Genomic DNA, 20338 nt, shown 5'->3' with positions numbered 1-20338 from the left:
CCTTTAAAGGGTATTAAAGTGCTAGGACCAGGAATTTGTTTTGGCTGATAGGCATGTGGACCCACTTCTGCATACATCTGCTTTCTGGTCGGGAAATGAAGTGAGGGTCACCTTGAAAAGGCATTTGTGCCACCCCCAGATAAACCCTTCCTCCCCATTCTAAGGGCTAAGATAGCACACGCACCCCATTCTCTTGGAAACCCAGGAGAATGTAAAGCTCAGAAACAAGTGATCGGGACACTTTATGTCTTCCCTCCACCAACAGAGTTTCCAGGGAAGACCTCTCGGCCAGATTCTGACAGCCTGGCTGGTTCATGACAAGAGCAGGGCTGAGGAAATTCTGGATTGGGACTCCCCTTTGCGGCTTTCACTTCTGTGGCCCATTAGAAGTTCATTTCGAATTTTTTCATGAAAGCAGGCATGCCCCAAGAGGGGACAAGGAGAAAGCAGGCTTAGAAAGCAAAATGTCCTTTGCAGGGCAAAATGTGGGCATCCTGATGACTTGCTGTTTAAGAGCCCGAGCCACGCCATGCCTGGGAGGGAAATCTTTTGTGCCTCTCCTATCCCTAAGTATTTGGGAGACTCGGCAGCCAGTTGCTCTGGGTGAATGCTGACTGGGGCCTGGGCACACCCTTGGGGAGAGGATGGACCCAGGGACAAGGACCGGCCTCAGGACAGCTCCAGTCCAAGTAGGAACAGACCCTGAGCCCATGGTGCGGTACCCTCATGGTCAGGCCTTGCTGCCCCTTGTGATGCCTCCGAGATACCACTCCCGTTCTCCTAGGCTGTGGCCTCTGCCTGTAGCAGCCCCGCCATCTTGGGCTCCTGCCAGGGCTCTAATCACCTTTGAACATCCTCTGTCACTGCTCCCAGAAAACCTTTACCTTCCACCCAAGTAGGGAGGATGCTGTTCGCCCTCCTCCACCTGCTCCCAAACACCCTGTGCCTCTAGCATCAGGTACCCTACAGACCTCTGTCTCCAGGTGCCCATGAGCTGCAGTTTATTTTACAATATCACAAGCAAATGCAATCAGTGCTCCCAGGGTGGGGCCTGGAGCACAAAACACTGCCACAAAGGACATTTTGGGGACAAGTGGGGGAATTTGAATATAGGCTTTATATTAGATAATAGTAATATCAAAGGTAAATTTCCTGAGCATGAAATACCTTGCATCTCAGATCATGTGTGCTGAGGTTACAAAGGAGAAAGTCTTGTTCTGAGAAGATACAGGCTAAAGAATTTAGAGAGGAAATTCTAAAGTGTCTGCAACTAACAATTCAGAAAATAGAAGAGAAAGAGAGAGAGAGTGGGTACAAATGTGGTGAAGTATTAACAATTGGTGGTTCCAGGATTATGGGTGGTTGTTGAGCTATGCTTGCAGTTTTTCTGTGGGTTCAAACATTTTTGAGTGCCCGCTACATGCAGAGCACAGTGCCTAGCTTTGTGCACAGACCGTCTCCTTTAGTCTCATTGAATCCTCAGGGCAGCCTGGAGATGCGGTAGCTCGATCACACCCAGTTTTCAGTTGAGAAAACAGAGGCAGACCTAGAACGAAGCCCAAGCCAAAACTCACATTATTCCACCACCCCACGGCCACCGCCCCCACCCCTGTTATTGCAAAATTCCTAACGATAAGTCAACAGTCTTGTACCTCTAGTAGAATGGCTTTTGGTTTGAGTCTGAGCGACTTTGACCCTTTACTGTGGTGTAGAGGTTAAGAACGCTGGATCTAGAGCCTGTCTGGGTTTGTGTCCTGGCTTAGCTACTGAATGGCTGAGTGCCATTGGGCAAGTCACTTAACCTTTCTGTGCTTCCATTTCTTCCTCCTCCTTCCTTTTTTTTTTCTTTTTTTTTTTTTGGTTGTGTGTGTGTGATTCTAAGAGAGGATGATAATCGTAACTACAAAGGTTGCTCTGCAAACCAAAGGTGCTATTATATGTAAGGAGCTCAGCACAGGGTTTGTCCCAAAGTCAAGTGGTCAGTCAGTTTTGGTGGTCGCTGTCATTGTTACTGGTAACCCCGGCGCCCTCCACCTTTGCCAATGATGGATACACTGGAGGGTCCTTCTCTTCTGCACCCAGGGCAGGCTTCACAGGTTGGAGACCTGGTGGTCACATAGGACCCTGTGCTCAGAAAAGCCCCAAACATAGTTAATACTCTACTGTCACCATCTGGAAATTCTTAATCATTTTTTGACAAAGGGCCTCGAATATTCACTTTTTTGCCCAAGGTCCCCCAAATCACATAGCCAGTCCTATCTGCACACCATTTTATCACACCCCATTGGGAGCAACTCGTAGGCTTAAATACTTGTTACTGCATCACAGCTCAGACAAGCCCAGGCAGCCAGTGGGAATCCAGTGGATCAGATCGTTCATTACTTTAGCCACACTGCAACCTGGACACAATACGTCAGCCCACATTGTCCAGTATGGCACCTGCTGTCCACGTGTGACTGTCAAGCCCGTGAGATGTGGCTGGCCCAAACTGAGATGTGCTGTGAGCATCAAAATTCACATCATATTTTGAAGACTTCATACAAAAAAAGAAAAAGAATGAAAAATGTATTATTGATAATCATCTTGATTACATGTTTAAATGATTATATTTTAAATATGTTGGGTTAAATAAGACACATTATTAATTTAGCCTGGTTTTGCTTTTTTAATGTGGCCACTAGAAAATGTAAAACTACTTATATGGCTCACCTTCAAGGCTTGCATTATATTTCTGTTGGACAGTGCTGCCTTAGACCAAATTATCTGTTATTTCAGAATGACCTGTGGATCAACTTCCAGGTTATTTTAACCAGACTCCAGCCCTAGTGCTCTAGCCTAGACCCAGGTCTTCCCCAAAAATCCATGAGGCACCTCTCTCTCTGGGGTCATTGCTGCTAGCCAGCTATTTTTTTCTCTTTCTGATTTGTATATATACCCAGATTGTTGGTCAAGTGGCCTAAAGATATTTGCAAGAAAGCATAGTGGACAGAAAGAACACTGAACTTGGAACCAGACTGACTTAGGAATTCGAAGTCCCAAGTCACCTGTTCTTCGGGGGATGAGCTTGGGCATGCTACCTAACTTCTCTGCACTGATGCGGAACAGCGTTTGATTTAGGGTCTCATGGACCTGGTTGTGATTCCTGGCTCTGCAGCTTATGAGCTATGTAACACAGGACAAGTCACTCACCCTCTTTGAATTTCAGTCTGATCTGTGCAGTAGGGTTGATTTAAGACTGTTAGCATGACGTACGGTGAAGCAGAGCAAATGCCTAGCAGCTGGCACATGGCAAGTGCATTGTTAATCCCAGAATCCTCAATGACATCAGTATTGCCCCCCAAAGGGTACGAGTTGATTCATGGGAGACAAAGAAAAAATCTTACTGTTTATGAGGAAAGCGCAGGTTATACATACAGTACATAATCAAATAAACAGTATAACTTGAGGATTTTAATTTTCATGGGAGATTTGTCTAAAACAAATTCTTAGGAAGATGATAATGAAAAAATGGTGAGAAACATTGTTTTAATCTGATGGACAAGATTCAGAGACAGACTTTCAGTTCTGATTTCTGAGTCCTATCAGAATGTAAGACTGGAATTCCACTATCACATCTGATGACGAGGCTGTTTTTTAGCACCTGCTATTGCTAGGCACCCTCATGGGCCCTGGGAACAGGATGGTAAGCAAACACTGCCCTCCAGGCCGAGGCTGGCGGAACCTGGCCTCGGAGGTCCTGGGGCCAGCCCCTCCCTCTGGGCGGGCGCCCCCTGCAGACTCCTCCCGAGATCTCAGCTGGGGACAAGGATTTAGAGGCCTCCTCATCCCACCTCCTGGTGGGACTGCCCTCCATGACTCCCCTGGGAACGGGTTACTCAGGTGCCCGTTAAAGGCCTCCCAGGAAACACACCTGCTCCATCAGAGCCCATAAATGCACCAAGTCACAGAGCCTCAGACGTTTGCCTCAGGCAGCTGGGAACAGCCTTTTGTATTTTGCTTGTTTCTTTTCCCGCCTTGGTGTTAATAGTTCCTTGGAATGAACACGGAAGAACCCAGATAGGGAGTGTTTATAAAATCACTCATGGCTTCTGGTCCTGTGGACCAGGAGGTCACACACTTGAAAAGCCATCCTCAGAGCAGACTGCAAGAGGGGGGTGGTCTTCGTCCTGAGCAGGTGGGGTGGGTCCTCAGTCCTCTTGGTTGTCCTCCCTGCCCCCGCCCAAGGGCGCGGAGAGGAAAGGGCTGTTGCCGTGGTGACCACGGGACCCAGGCTGCCACAGGGACCCCTGGCTGGGGCATTCAAGCAGTGGAGTGGGGCAAAAATGTGCCGAGCCATGACATGGTGCTGGGGGTGTGAGACGAAGCAGTCGCTTGGGATCACGGTAAGCTTATGCCCCTCATCATAGTGTGACCTCATCTCTGTCCTCTCTCCCTTCCACTGGAGCAGAAGGCAGAGACTCTGCTGTCCGGCTCCACCACCCCCTTAGGATGTAGTACTGCGTCTTCTGGCAGTAGGCGATCTGGAAATACTGTGCCTGACAACAAATCCACGAATGAATGAATGAATGAGCGAGTGAATAAATGAATTTCACAGGCTAAAGGGAGAAAGAGAGATTGTCACATTACAGGTGAACTGGAAAAGAACACAGATGACAACATGGCAAATGTTGACAACTGTTGAAGGTACATGGTGGGTAGAGCCACGTTCATTCTGTGTGTTTAAAAATTTATATTAAAAAAAAAAGAAGTTAGGTTGCTGGAGAAATACAGATGAGTGGCATGGAACCCTGAAGTTGAGAGTCAGGAAGGCTTCCTGGAGGAGGTGGCTAGAGGTATGCTCCAAAAAGATGCCCAAGAGTTAAGGGAGTGTAAACAGAGGCAAGGGTGGAAAGGACTTTCCAACACTGCCACCTGAGAGAGGACCAGGAGGTAAGAAAGAGCAGAATGTGAACCGGTCAGTGTCAGTGAGCAGGGAGGGGCCAGAGACCCAGGGAGACCTGTGTACCCAGGCAAGCAGCTGGGCTTTATTCTAGGGGGTAGCAGGGAGCCAGGGAATGTCAAGAAAAGTCAGCTTTGAAGTATGAAGAAATAAAATGCTTTAATTAAAGGTCTTCTCTTTCCTCCTGTAGGATGACGAGGGTTTTTTGCATGTCTCCAGAAGTATTCATTTTAGACATTTGCTTTTTCCACTTAGCAAGTTTGTTTTCCCCAAAAAGTATCAAAAAGTCATAAAATAGAGGCATTTTTCCCAAAGGGGAGTAGGGTGGAGAACGCCTCCTGATGGAAGCCAAGGAACCACGTGTTCGCCCTGGATGGGCTCCCCTCCAGTGAGGACTCCTTCCCAGGAGAATTCCCATCACAGTTCTACTTGGCTCTGTGTGGATAAAACACTGGGGAAGCGATTGATTTTAGAGGGGACGGGGTAACAAAAGCGATGCTCCTCTGGCCTCGCTCGTACATTGATCATCACGAGCGCCCTGTGATCAGCCCTCTTCCCCCAGATTTGTATTCCAGCTCCTGTGCTTCGGTGCCACATTTTGTCCTCCGGGCCCCACCTCTTTCACTGAACCAGCTAAACAAGGTGTCAGCGTGCAGTTAACGGCTAACGGCTCCGCCAGCTGCCCTCTGGAGTTCCGCCGGACGACTCCGAGCACTCCCCAAGTGGGCAAAGTACATTTGCACAAACAAGCTGCCAGATGGGGAGGGAGGGCTGGGCATGAGGATCTGCCAGGGCCATCCAGAAGGCCCGACTGTGCGGCCAGGGCCGTGTGATTGACAGCCACTGAGGCCCCATGGAAAGCAAGGGGTAAGCCTGCCTATGGGGTTGGAGTGATTTTTGACAAAAGGCCATGAGTCCGCGTGCTTTTTCATTAACTTGGACCTACCCTCCAGGGCTTTCTGCCCCTGAATGTTTAAAACATGTTTGAAAAGTTGACTAGAAGAATTAGGGGGCTTGAAAAAGTAGGTGAACTCAACAGATCAGTGTTTAAAACACCCAGGAAGCATTCTTCATTACCTGGAGCTGTCCTAAGTTCCTCCCTGCAAACATCCCACTGGGTGGGATAAGACGACCTCCTCATAGAATTTGGGCCTCCGCACCCTGGAAGGGACTGCAGGGACAAGTGTTGGGGTGTAGCGGAAGTGCCAAGTGTGGACCAAGGTGGGGGTTGCGCCATTAGGGTGACTGTAGGCGCCGTGAATGTGTGGCCGGTAGATGGGAGTGTTCAGGAAGGCTGCACATAACTTGCGGATTGTTCTTGTTCCCATAAGAGATACATGTATTCGCCTGTATTGTCTGAGATTCTGAGCAAGGATTGAAGCCTCCAACCTGGTAATGCACCAAGATCTTGGCCTTCAAGCCCAGAAAGGCCTGGTTCTAACCCAGCTCCACTATCTCCAGCTGTGTGTTCTTAGACAAGTGGCAAAACCTCTCTGAGCCTATTCTCTCACCCAAAAAAACTGCACAAGTACTATCTGCCTTCTGGGATTAGATGAGATGGTATGTGTTAAGCCCTGACTTGTTAGGCCTTCACTTATTAAATCATAGCAGTTCCCTACTTGCACATATAAACGAAAGACCCCTTGAATTACTAAAAAGTCAAGATATTCCCAGGGACGGTAGGAATACCATCAATCAAACATCACAGCTCTGCTCACCACCAGACCGCTCCCCGGTCACCCGCCCAGCAGACCTCGGAAGAAATGAATGATGCGTTTGTTACAAGCTGTGGTATTTGCATACTTAGCACTTCCTGGAGTCTTTACAGTAGTTTGTTTTCTCTGAACGGGAAACATATGTCCTCCGATCACGCTGACCTTGCTTGTTTGTCGTTGGCCCTGCCCTGGGAATGCAGGGTCACCGAGAGCAGAGCCGGGCCGCCCTCGTTCTGTGGGCATCAGTCTGCGCAGCTCAGCTCGGGTGCCCTGAGCATGTGGGGAACCGGACACATAGATTCAAAGGTTGGACCTACCGTGGCTTTGGCTGCGGGTGGGGCCTTCACACTGCATGGCTTCCTTCCTCAGCCAGATGCTGCTCTCGGACCCCTGACCCCTCACACGGTCATCCGTTTGCAGACGCCCCACCCTTGGAGCAACGGCTCTCTGTCTCTGTACTCAGGGGGCCTGCATTCCAAGCCTTGATTGTTCTTCTTCCCTTCACTTTGTTCACAGACTAGCGGGGGACCCCCCCTTTTGGCAACAACGTGTCCGTGCTCCGTGCTCCCTGCTCCCTGCAGGTGTGATTTAAGTTCACCTGGGGTAGAGGGGGCAGGCCGGCAGGGACCCAGGTGGGCAAAGACAGCAGGCTTTGCCGCAAGCCAGCTTCTCTTCTCCCTTGTGTAACCTGGAAGTGCAGGCTCGTAGTAGGGCTGCCGCGAGTGCCCACAGTCCTTACCCTTCCCAGCACCTCAGGCTGTAGAAGAAATGCCTTCCCTACGAGGTAGAGGGTTCTTTGGACACAGAGGAAATGGCCTGCAACAAGCCATCTCCTGTATGTGCTGTTCACCCTTCAGTTGGGCCTGAGCAAATGGAGTGCCTCGTGACCTCAGGGGTAGGCTTCATTCTTCCCATTTTACAGATGAGGAAAGTGAGGCCCTGATGAGTTGGGCCAGTACATGGCACGTTTGGACCCAATTTCTGGCTCGTGTGACTTTCTCAGCTGCACCCTTCATCTTTTTTAGGAGTTAACACTTGCCGAATTCCAAGAACAGTATTCCCCTGTCCTCATACTGATGACTGTATGATGCCCCAGGAGGCAGCTTAATAGAAAACCACGAGTGCAGGGAGGACGGGCTGGGGCCCACGCTGCAGGAGAGGCCAGCAAGGCCTCCGGAGCTGGGTTGGAGGAGGGAGGCCAGGTCCGAGATAAAGTCTGTCCATCACAGCCCCACGCATGGGGCCCTGTAAGCCATCTGCAAAGGCCGAGGGCTCTGCTTTATTCGTTGCCATGGTGACCCCTGGCCTTGACAACGGAGCCCCCTTGGCTGAGTGTGTCATTGTGTCCCATTGAGTCTGCCGGCAGCTGGGGCTGCAGACAAGAAAGGAATGTTCCAAGCCTCTGCCAGCACTTTTGTCTCGGCCCCGGGAGCAGATAGAATGAGAGAGCAGAGCCGGGCCGCCCTCGTCTGGGAGGTCCATTTCTAGCCAGTGAGGGATGTAAAGATTTTGTATTCAAAGGGCCTGGGAGACAGCATAGTGGAAAGATGAAGCAGACATCATCTTTGTAGGATGATTGTCGAGCATTTACTATTCATTCAGTGGTTGTTTGCCACCAGGCACTGCTCTGGGGGCTGGAGATAGAGCAGGGACCCAAGCTCCAGGTCTCAATTCACTATCTGCTAGCCCAGGAGTTAGGTTCAGTCAGTATTATGCCCATTTTACAGATGAGGAAACTGAGGCTCAGAGAGTTTACCTCACATGCCCAGAGTCAAACAGCAAATAAAAGAAGCAGGTTTCACATTCAATGCCCTGCATGCCACCTGCCCGGACAGCCACCCTGTGTCATTGAGATGTTTAACTTTCAAAGTTATAAACCCTCTATTTCCCTGAGGATTCTCGCAAGCAGCCCAGGCTTTTGATCTGTGGCTTTTGAGCTCTGAGACCTTGGAAAAACCCACTGACCTTCTGTGCCTCTCAGAGCGCAGAAGGCTGAAATCACATATGGAAGGACAGGACATGGCGTGTAATAGGACAGCAATAAACAGCAGCCCATATTTCTATGACTGTTACCCTCCCTCCGGAGCAAAGGAGAAGGATTTTTTTCCCCTTTTCACCCAATTCCTCTGACCTCATTGACTCGAAAGTGGCGCAAGCCTCTCCCCATCCCATCCCACCTTCCAAAGGCAAGAGGCAGATAAGAGGGAGCAGAGAGAGCTAGTCAGCATTTTAATTAAAGGAAAGCGGGTAGGGAGCAGTGGGTGGGACTGGTGGCCTCGCTGTCTGGTTAGACCACCATTTGCAACCCATTCTGACTGAGACACACATCAAGAAATGGAATTTATTGGAGGCCTACTGCATGCCTTAAACAAAAAGTTATCTATTCTTGCCATGCATTGTGATCGTTCCTATTCAATTGATTGGTTTAAATTCTTTCTCAGTTCTGATCACAGTAAGGAAATAAAAGTCTCTGTTTGCCCCTCGCTTGCCTTTAACACCTGTCCAATATCTCTAATATCTCCCAGTGTCCCTTTCCAGCAGGAAGAGAGGGCCAGGCCCGAGGCCCAAGCTTTGGGCAGTCAGCCAGACCCGGCTTTTCATTGAGTGACCTGCTGTGATTGTATTCTATTCTTTTCCCAATCACCTTTATGTGTAGCTAATGAAACTGGGGGGAAGAGGAACAGCTGGTGATTAGAAAGAGTTCTGGGAAAACAACCATTTAAATTTAAAAAGCAAGTTGATTTCGAGAAAAATATTAAGTCTATATCACCGGAGAACTAAGAGGGAGGAGAAAGGTGCTGTGTTAAAAAAGCTAAGGTCTGGGAAACACGGGGGTGGGAAACTGGGGTTGCAGCGACCAAGAGTGCCGGTAACCAGCCGGCCTTCCGTTCGTATTCCAGGATTTCCCCAGTCTTTTCTTGGTCACAAACCCCAATGCGACAAAAGCCCCCCCACAGCTGGGAGCCCTCAGGCACCCCCACATCTTCCCAGATTTTCTATCCAAGGTCCAGCAGAGGCAGAGGGCGGGCATGGGGGGAGCTCTTGGCATGCTTTCCAGGTTATTCTCAGGTCAGAAGGGGCCTCAGGAGCGAGGTGATCCGATACCCAGATGTGACACAGGAGGAAACTTAAGCCAGGACCGGGCCTGCCTGGTTCCCAAGCCAAATGAGGGCTGTGGTGGACGGTCATGTACACGGTGACTTCAGACTTGGTGGGAGGGGAATATTACCATTAAATTGTTCTAACATGAATTTCAGGCCCGCTCACTAATGCATACAAATCCTGGGTCCCCCTAGAAGGCCTGTGTCACCATCCCCAGTTCACAGCGCAGACATGTGGCGTCCGCTCGCCCCATAACCTGAGCGCTGGTGCCGCAGTGAATGAGAACTCAATTCCCATTCTCTCAGGGCACATTTTTCTAAGTGTGATTGGCAGGATTTGAGGCAGGAGAATGAAGTGAGATGAATTACCCTTAAAGAAGTTCAGAGGCCAAGTAGAAATGCTGGAGGGTGAGTAAGAGAGGAAACCAAGAGGTCCCTGAGAGTGCTACGGCCCCGTCCAGGTGAGAGACGAGGCGGCTGCCCCAGAGCAGTTTAGGGGCTCCCCCCAGTGCAGGACCCCCAGGTACCAGCCCTCGGCTGTCACTGTCATCGCTTCAGGCATCTCTGCCAGGGATAGGGAGCCTTCCTTGTGACTGGCTTGCATCTGAGGGGCTCCAGAGCAAGTCCTTGGGGAGACTGCTGGACCCCTTTGCCCAGTGACCCCAGAAACCTCCGTGCTTCTGAGATGACAGAGCTCTGGAACAGTGACTGCATCAGCAGCAGAGAACGTGAGAGAGAAGAGCGAGTCAGAGGCAGAGCAAGCTCCCACGTCTGCAGGGCCTGTGGTCTGCCAGGCTGCTTACACCCATCATCTCCAGTTCCCGGCACACCCCAGTGAGGGAGGCCTCACCCTCCCCATTCCAGTCTGCTTTCTATCTCTATAGATTTGCCTATTCTTGAAGTGTCATATAAATGGAAAAATGGAATCCTATACTGTGTAGCCTTATGTGTCTGGGTTCTTGCACTTAGGGTCATGTTTTTGAGGTTCCATGTTGTAGCATCTAGCAGTACTTCATTCCTTTTTATGGCAGAGTAATACTCCTTTGGGTGAATAGACCACATTGTTTAATCCATTCATCCATTGACAGACATCTGGGCTCTTCCCACCTTTTGCCTTGTGGGTGGTGCTGCTATGAAGGTGCGTGTATGTGTGTTTGTGAGTTCCTACTTTCAGTGTTTTGGGTACATACTGAGTTGTGGAATTACTGGGCCATGTGGTCATTGTACACTTAACTTTCTAAGGAACCCATACTCGTAAAGGTCAAGCCACCTCTCAGACCAGGCGTTGAGGAGTTGGTCCCTGCTTCTTCCTGCCCCTCATCTTCCCTTCCACTGCTCTGTGATTCATGTCATGTCCCAGCCACCCTCCCTGTGTGCCCAAATCCTTGTTCGTTGACATCCTCTCACATTATGAGCATTTTCTCAGGCCTTCCTTTTCCTTCTGGAGCCTCTGACATCCCCTAACATTTCAAGGTGTAGCTCAGGTGACTCCACGCTGGCATAACCCCTGCCAGAATTCATCTCTATGTTCCCAGAGCACCTTGCTCTTACCAGCAAGAGTCATGGTTCCATCCTGTCTTATTCAGAATTAGTGTTGACAATGAACTGGGAAAATGTTACATGCATGCCTCACCAGGTTATTTTAAGAATTTATTGACCTGATGGGCAGAGCAGCCTCCCATTTCCCCCCTCATTCCTCTGCCACTAAATTATGAGCTCTAGAAGAGAGGAGCATTTTATCCATCTTCATTTTCCTGTACCTAACTAATGCAGTGGCTTGCCTGTAACAGGCACCTAATTAATTGCTGACGATTGAATTAGCGGGCTAGAGAAAGTGATCGAAATGACACTAACTCTTCTGACTGTTGGAACAACATTGTGCTGAGAATTAATGTCTGATAGAGATCAGGTTTTGTTAGAAGGTCCTTTTCAACTGTGAATCACCAAAATGTCCCCGGGGCCTATTTCCCAGGGTGACGGTTTCTGTAATCGAAAGTGTGCAGGTGTGACACTCCCTCTTGCAGAATATTCGAATGTTAAATGTGCCAGTTTGCCGGAGATTCTCGCATTTCCAGAAACACGTTGAATGGGAACTGAGCAGTGTGGAATCTTAAGTGCCCCCATTTGAGACAAATGGTTTGAAATGCGAGACAGCAAATGCGAGACAGCGGCCACTACTCGCTCTACGCAGTCACCACGCTGCTGCGTTAACAGGCCTGCCTTGAGTGGGAGATGCCGCAACAGACCGAGAGCCCCGAGTTGCCGAGGACAGAGTAGGTTCCTCAGGTCATTTATGGTCACAAGCCCATGCTTTTCTCGATAACATTTCTTCTAGTCAAAAGCAACAGAATTTCCTCTCTGTACTAGATCATTTGCGTTCCTCAGCCCCACATCTACTGCAGTTACGTGTCTTGTTATTTGCGGGATTAATGAATAGAAAACAAGGGCTTTGGTGTCAGTCACAGGCAACCCTCCTACCAAAGCCAAATAATAACCCCTCTGAGCTTCCGTGTCCTCATCTCCAAAATGGGGTGCCACCCAGTGTAGTACCGGACAGTCGAGCAAGTTGAGGGGGGTAAGCTACCCTTCAGAACCTCCCAGCTGACTCAGACTACAGTCATCTGCACCCTGGAGGCACCCTGTACCTGCCCCCTCCCTGAGGGGCTGGACCGGAAGTCTTTTTTGTTGTTGTTATCATTAATCTACAATTACATGAAGAACATTATGTTTACTAGGCTCTCCCCTACCCCAAGTCCCCCCCACAAACCCCATTACAGGAAGTCTTTATCCTTAATTACCCTGCAGGGCCCTACGCCTCCTGCAGTGCTGAGTTAGAAGGGGCATTGTTACCCCAATGCACTCCCTAGATTTGGGGCTCAGCAGTCTGATACTCTAACTCTACTCTTAGCTGGGCCTCTGTGTGCAAGCAACAGAAACCCACTCAAATCAGCTAGATAAATGTTGGGATGGGTGGATTTGGGTTTCTGGACTTTCTTACCAAGTTGTTGCCAGGCAACTGGGTCTGGGGAGGTCTCTCCCTGCGCACTAGGTGAAACCTCAACCTTGATGGGGAGGGTTCTTGACTCTAGATGAGATAATTCTTGAACGCGTCGGATGAGTGTAAGGAAGGAATTCATTAAAGCGAGAGTGGCAGGGAATGGCAGCAGGAGTGCAGGCAGCAGAGAGCAAGGGAGCACAGAGTGGGGGAAGGGAAGCTCACTGAACTCCTGCTTGACACAGGGCAGATCCCCTGCCAACTCCTGAAGCCAGGGTCACCTGGCGTCCAGTGTCCACTTGAATCTGCACAGCATGAGAACTAAGCCCCCAACACCCCAGGATTTGGGGGAGCCACAGAGCACTGGATGGAGTGAGATGATGTGCTGAGAACTTCCCAAGGCAAAGAAAGGAGATTTGGGGGCGGGCTGCTAAAGAGCATGATCGTTCAGCTGCAGTCCTGTCTGGGTCACCCAGGCGATGGGAACTTGCAGGCCCAAATCAGAGATCTTGGTAACCCTTCCCTGCTTATCTGAAGTAGAAAAAAAGAGAAAGAAAATCTAGTGCTTAAGTCTAAAAAATAAAATGAAATAGCAAAGTAACAAAGATGCTTACCACTGGACAAAACACCATAAGTTGAGCAGTGAGATGCCTTTATTTAAGGCAAAAAGTATACACTCGAAGAATGGGGAATGTGAGTAACCTCAGAGAGGAGGCTCACTTAAGGGCTTAGGATTCTGTCTTTAAGGCTTTCAAGAATGGGGCAAAGGGTGGTGGAGGGGGTGGTGCATAGACTTGACATGTGGTCTCATGATGTGTATCTCGTCAGTATAAAAGGGATCACATAGCACTGTTGTGGGTATTAATAATAAATATTAACAATACTCTATGTAAAGTGCTTATTGCAGTGTACAGCACACAGAAAGGACTCTAGGAAACAGGGCCCATGAGTAGTAGTGAGAAGTGAATGGTTCTATCATTGTTCTGAGATACAACACAATACAACTGAAAATACATGTGCCAAATAACAAAGCAGGGGTTTAGCAAGAAGACCCACAAACAAAAAGATGTGCAGGGAGCACACTGGTGGCCTGGGGGAAGGGGGATGGGAGTGCAGGGAGGCTCCAAAAGAAAACAAACCATGGTGGGGGCAGAGTGTTCCAGACCCCTGATGCAAACGGTCACTAGCAGAGCGAAGCGGGGGCCTGAGGGCAGGGGAGAACTGCACACCTGTGAGGTGGGAGCCAAGAACCTGACAAGCAATATTCCTGGTGTGAACAGGGCAGAGGGAGTGCCCAGCTTCCCACATCAAGTTATTCCTGTGCCATCTGCTCTGAAGTTTCTTCTGTCTGAGTCCTTCCATTACACAGAACACAGGCTTGCTTTGCCCTCCCGGGGTGGATGTCACACTGAGCTTGTCAGCTTGCTTACAGAGGGATTTCAAGCCAACTTTGTCCCCCTCTCTGTTTTTCCCATCTAAAAAATGGGCATAATAACCCTACTTGGGATGTGGTCAAGGTCAGATGAAAACACATGTGATTTAAAGTATAAAACCAACATGAAAGCAAAGGATTTGATGCCAGAAGAACTCTCTGTAAGGAAATAGTGGGGTGGGACAGTTGGTCAGGAGGGGATGGCCTCCACTGGCCTCAACTGCATTTCTGGTTTCTTTCAGTGCAGGAGTGTGTGAAGAGGGTCTCTGTTCCTGAAGGAAAGGGTCATGGCCTCCATGTTGCTCAACCGGCGGCTGGCCTGCAGCCTCCAGCACGGCTACCACCTGCTTGTGCCCGGTAAGCCCTGGGGGATCTCGGCAAGACCTGGGCCTAGTGAAAGACACAGTCCACACTCGGGGTTCTGGACTGGAAGAATCCCTGGTGATGAAGGGACCGGCCAGCCAGTGCTTCTGGGGTGGTCCCACCGTCCCCTGTAGAACTGCCCCCATCACCACCCCTTGCCATCTCCATGCCCGCCATGTGCCCTTGTCCTCAGCTGGGGGACAGGCTCCGCTGTGGGCGGGAGGCTGACCCATCCTGGAGCCACGCTGCTTGCACGGAGGTGGTGGCCCAGCAGCCAGAGGGCTCAGGCCGTGCCCACAGGGACTGTCAGGGAAAACACACAGCTAGGCTCGCTGCAAGGAAACAAGAAAGCCACAAAAGACTTGGAAGTGACTCAAAGGCCAGCTGTGCCGCAAGAACACTGGACAGGAGGTGGCGTCCCAAGAATGTCCCGCCCGCTGCCGCCCCCTCCCCTCCACCCACCCCGCCCACGACAGCAGCCTCCGCTCCTTCCGCAGCCGTGGCCTCTTTCCGGTGCTTCCGTCTCTCCCTGCCCGGCCGAGTTCAGGCAGCTCAGCCGTGTGAGCCTCATCAACGAGCACCCTGCTCACAGGACCCCAGGAGAACTCCCTCCCAATAGTCCCATGAGTAAATCCCATTTTAAAGGTGAGAAAACTGAAACCCAGAAAAGCGAAGTCATTCGCCCAAGGTCATGCAGCCACTTGACTGCAAGTCAGTCTGGCTCCGAATCTGGTTACATCCCTCCTGCACGTGCCTCCGTGCAGCTCTGGGAGAGCCAGGCTAGCCTCCTTTGGACACCCTGCATCCCCAGGCTGTCCCTACTTCTCTCAGCCGCATGCTGGGCATCAGGGTGTCCCCTTGTTGTTACGGTCCCGTCTGCCTTCTGAAGACCAAGTGCTGGCTGTGCCCTTGGTTTACATGTTAAATGCTGGCATTTGTATCCTGGCATTAAAAGCAGGAGTGTTCTCTCTCTCCCCTGGGAGTATTAGCAGGTTTTATTTTTAAATAACATTTTATTTTGGAATGATTGTAGACATACAGAGAGACCCCCACAGGCCCTCACCCAGTGTCTCCCACTGCTAATGTGTTACAGTGCCAGTTTCTCCATCAGTGCCTCCTTCTGTCCCAGAATCCAAATCCCATTTGGTTGTCACATCTCCTCTGTCCCCTCTGGGGGACAGTGTCTGTCTTTCCTTGTGTTTGACCTTGTTAGCCTTGGACATTATTAGCAGGGTTTGAGGTTTTGTTTTGTGTCACTTAGTTACAAGAGAACCCTATTAATGTTTGCCCATCATTATGTTAAAAACAAACAGAAACTAGAAGGATGCAGTCATGTTGGGCTCTGGGCACGAGGGTGGGCCGTTGGCAGGGAAGAGTCGGTCCTTCCTTAATGAGGACTGTTGGGCGGCCTACCAGGTGCCGAGCGCTGTGCTAGGTGCTGAGGACATGCCAGTGAAAAGAGAGCAGGGCCCCCGTGGGGCTCCAGCCTGTAGCACAGGCAGCTGTGCCCGTGAAGGTCATTCTCAAGGACATCTGGGCCTTCCCTGGCAGACAGCAGGGAAAGAGGGTTAAGACTAGTAAGACTGGGCTACTGGCTTCATTCACCACCCATGAGCCAGGTGGGCAGAACTTGCACAGGCTCAGTTTCCTTGGCAGGAAGATGGGGATGATACTAACACCCTCCCTGCTTCACAGGTTTCTTGTAGCAGAAGAAATGGCTCGTGCGAGAGCACCTCATTTACATGTACAATAAGGTGGGGAATGTCCTAACTCCTGTTTTACAAGCATAGAAATGGAGACACAATGCAAAAAAAAAAAAAAAAAAAAAAACCAGAAATGGCTAAATCAGAATAACTCACCTCTGCATTTTCTTGCCAGAGTTGAAAATTCTTTTGGCACATTTGTGCTGGATTTTGAAAACCATACAGAGAGATTTTTTTCTTTTCTTTTGGCCTATCAACTTGGCATATCTGGAGAGAGAGAGAGACAGATATGGATGGATGGATTTTTTAAGAAAACACATGTTGGCAAAGATCCAAAGATCTGTGCACTTTCCTACCCCACTGCTGATGGGCAAGTAGCAATGGGGGACTAGTTGTAAATGCCAGCTTACCTTCAACTCATTTGGGCCTCACTACAACTCCATAAGACAGACGAAACTGGGACTGAGAAATTGAGTAGCTTACCCAGAGTGTCAGAACTGGCAAGCGGCTGAACCAGGCTCTGAGCTGAGCTAGGCTGGCCCCAGAACCCCCACCCTTAACCACCGTACGAGTTACCCATTGCCGTATGACAGATACCCCCAAACACAGCAGTTTAAAATAATGTGTGTTTATTACCCCACAGTTCCTGTGGATCAGGAACCCAGGGTGGCGTAGCAGGACCCCCTGGCTCCAGCTGTCTCAGGAGGGACAATGGGCTGTTAGCCAGGGCCGCGCTCTCGTCTGAAGCTCACCGTGGGAGCCGGGGGATCCGCGCCCAAGCTCACTCACGCGGTTCCCGCGGGATTCGCCACCACGTGACATCCTCCTGGAGCAGCCCGGTCCTCAGAGTGAGGGAGAGCGGCAGGGAGCCCGAGTGGGAAGCCGTCGCTGCTGTCACACCCGTGTAGATGTTCCCGTGTGGTGTCTCTACCGTCAGCTCCCTGTGAAGCCACTAGCCAGCATGATAGTTCACAGCCTGAGACAGCGTCCCCAGGGGCATCATTTCCTGCCACTCCACGCCCCCAAAATAGTTTATAATCTTACAATGGCAAAACAAGTACAGAGACTGGGAGGTCCAACAGCACAATGGTTATCTCTGGGTGGTGAAAATACACGTGTTTTTTCCCCATTATTGCTTATTGATAGTTTCCTCAATGAGCACGTTATCAAAAAATGAGGGGAGTGGATGGTTGAGGGGAAGGAAATATTTTTTTAAAAGAGAAGCAGAGCAAACAACTTCAGTTGAACTTGACCTTGATGTTGGCCAGGCCCACATACGGAAGGAACCCTTGCTGTTTGAGGAAATGGCATTTATTAGTCTCAGTGTAAAGATCAAGAGGACTTTAAAAACGGTTGATGGCTGTTTTTACAGTTCGGAGTTAACGATTAACTCTGGACTGGCCTGGCCACTGAGGGTGGTGAGCACGGACCGTCAGACCCAGACTATCAGACCTGGATGTAGGCCCTGTGTCTGTGTGTCGGGATGCACCCCTGCCTCTGCGGGTGCTATTTTAATTCAGGATTGGAAACACTGGATCATCCAACATAAGTTGAAACTTCTTGGCTGCCTTGTGCTTTCTGGTAGTAACTTGTTTGAGGGGAAGTGATGTGCTTCCAATGTTTCTTTGCAAAGATGAGCACCAGGTGAGATGAAAGGAGAGGTCAGATGGTACATTTCCAGCTCAGCCACTTACTAGCTGTGTGACTTTGGCCAACTTAATCGACCTTTCTGAGCTTCAGTGTCTTCTGTAACATTTACCTCTTAGGGGGTTGTGAGGCTTAAATGAGGTAATCCATGTAAAGTGCCCAGGACAATTTCTAGACCATTCACCATAAAGTGCTTAACAAATGGACATTGGCTCATGTGACTTGACGTAAGAGGTCCCAGAAAAGTCTTACTTGACCATTCAGATCTTGTTATTTTCTCTTGTGGCTTGTGGTATTGTGTATCATCATTAAGAGAATATCCATTGTATTGTTATTTGGTTATTTTCCTCTACAAAAAGCCACAATTGAGATATAGTAGGAAAAGCAGAAGTAGTGGACCTGACTTCAGGTCCTGACTCTAGTTCACTAGCTCTGTGACCTTGGGAAAGTCACTTAACCTGTCTGATGCTCGTCTGTAAAGTGAGGATAACAATACCATCATCCAAGAGGGGTGTGGATTAATTAAAACAATTAAAGGGAGTTTGCCTAGGCAGGGCCTGCCTAGCCCACAGTTGGGGCTGAATATGGGTAGCGTCTCCATCTTCCTTTTTCGGCCCCCTTCCATCCACACCCACAGACCTGGCACATGGTGGGAACTGCTGCGGCGCTTGACACAGACCCTCACCCTGCCTTCAGCAGCCCCATCTCGTGCCCCACTGGCCCCCTGCTCCCAGGGGATGTCCTCACCCTCGCTCCACTTCCTCTCTGTGTGTTTGCCCGTATGGTGGGCTCTAACCGTAGCGCCACACAACCCCACACGCTCCTGGTCATTTTTCTCCAGGTCCTTTCAGCTGCACCTCCCTTTGCTAACCACATCCATTCCCAAGATACCTCATGGCTACAATGTGATGTCAAGATGTTTTCTGGAGAAAGGAAGAAAGGACTTGTATGTCCTCGTTAGAGGACACCTTGCTGATTTCGAATTTTTCACTTCCTCCTCTTTTAGCAATGAAACAAGTTCACTACCAGTTAAGCTAAGAGCTATTTTTTTTTCTTTGGTATCATTAATCTACATGAAGAACACTATGTTTATTAGGCCTGCCCCTTGCTAAGAGCTATTTTTATCCCAATAATGCACCCCCATTTTACACAAGTCTAGTTGGAAGCAGTCTTGACCAGCAACCCTGAGTTCTGACCAAGGAAGAGATAAAAAGTTTAGTGTTAAAAAAAAATAAGGTACATGATCTTTAACTCTGTTAATGTAATACACTCTTTAGGAATTCCCCTCTCATTTTAAGATCAAAGAAAAAACAATAAAAGCTATTTGCTTCACGCCTTAAAATAAGGGCAGCATCAGATATTAACTGGACTTTATGTTCAAGGTCTATATTTTATTACATAATTCATTCAGAAACCTTCTCTGACACCCAAAGCAACTTTGGAAAACCAGGAATAATTTACATAGAGTATCAAGTGATTCCCTAGTTTGGTGCAAGTAAGAGGTACTGATATTCCCTAACCACTGAAGTATGCTAAGAAGAGAAAAGATGAACAGGGCCATCAGCAGGATTTCCAGGGGCTACTGAAGGTAAATCATGACACACTCATCCTGGATTTGCCACAGATGTATTTCATTCAGGGATTAATGAGACATGGGGTCTCCAGTCTGCCCTTCACAACGTGCTGAGCTGACAGGCCCAGTGGGGCTAGCCTGGGAGCTCAGAGTCCATTTATTACTACGCAAATTGTGAAATGGGTCTCAGGCAGATGACTTATGCCCAACTTTTCTTTTTTTAACAAAAAAAATCTGTAAGTGGGGACCACCTCAACTCAGACATTTGATTATTCCCTCCTAGGTGCTTTTTCAGTGTCACAACTAGGGGCACAACTAGAAGGGCAGTGCTACTGACATCTAGTGGTTGGAGGCCAGGGGTGCAGCTCAACCTACCATGCACTGGACAGCCCCTGCAAGGATTATACATGGATAGCACCAAAGCTGAAAAACCCTGGTCTATATATACATTTGAATTTAGATTAAATTTTTACAAAATTTAGATGATTTTTATAAGCTTGTCTGTCACATTGCTAATACCACGGGCATCCTTCCATGTCCATAAAAATTCAGAATGTCTACCTAAAAACTACTAATGGCTGCATAACATTTCATTGTCCATGGAAATGGTGGAATGTGTCATATTCTGTGGAGCTGCCTTCCACTGTTGGACATCTAGTTTGTTTTCTCTTTGTTGTTGGACACAGTACTATTAGGAATATTTTATATAACCTGTACTATGAGAAATCTGTTACATGTACTATGAGAAATATGTATGTTACATACATAAAATCTACATATATAGATTTTATAAACTATAGCTTTGTGCAGTGATCCCATTACTTTCTTAGGCTGATTCTTAAAAAAATGAGATTGCTCAGTTCAAAGGAG

The 20338-nt window shown here is 49.1% G+C and overlaps 1 protein-coding gene across 3 annotated transcripts in view; it reads left to right on the top strand.

Moving 5' to 3' along the window:
• Window positions 1-20338, top strand: part of ABAT (4-aminobutyrate aminotransferase) — a 383605-nt gene that overhangs the window by 24619 nt on the left and 338648 nt on the right. For 2 of the 3 annotated variants that reach the window (XR_008992287.1, XM_036931772.2), the window contains exon 2: window positions 14430-14539. Coding sequence is in view for 2 of the 3 variants with exons in the window: in XM_036931772.2 (XP_036787667.2) it covers window positions 14470-14539 (70 nt within the window). In the remaining variant the exon portion in view is untranslated. Of the gene's footprint in view, window positions 1-14424; window positions 14540-20338 lie in introns of all 3 variants that reach the window. The other variant, XM_036931771.2, reaches the window with a different exon arrangement.

This window comes from Manis pentadactyla, chromosome 10 (genome assembly GCF_030020395.1).
Source record: "Manis pentadactyla isolate mManPen7 chromosome 10, mManPen7.hap1, whole genome shotgun sequence".
Classification (NCBI taxonomy): domain Eukaryota; kingdom Metazoa; phylum Chordata; class Mammalia; order Pholidota; family Manidae; genus Manis; species Manis pentadactyla.
This window is presented reverse-complemented; position numbering and strand designations above follow the sequence as displayed.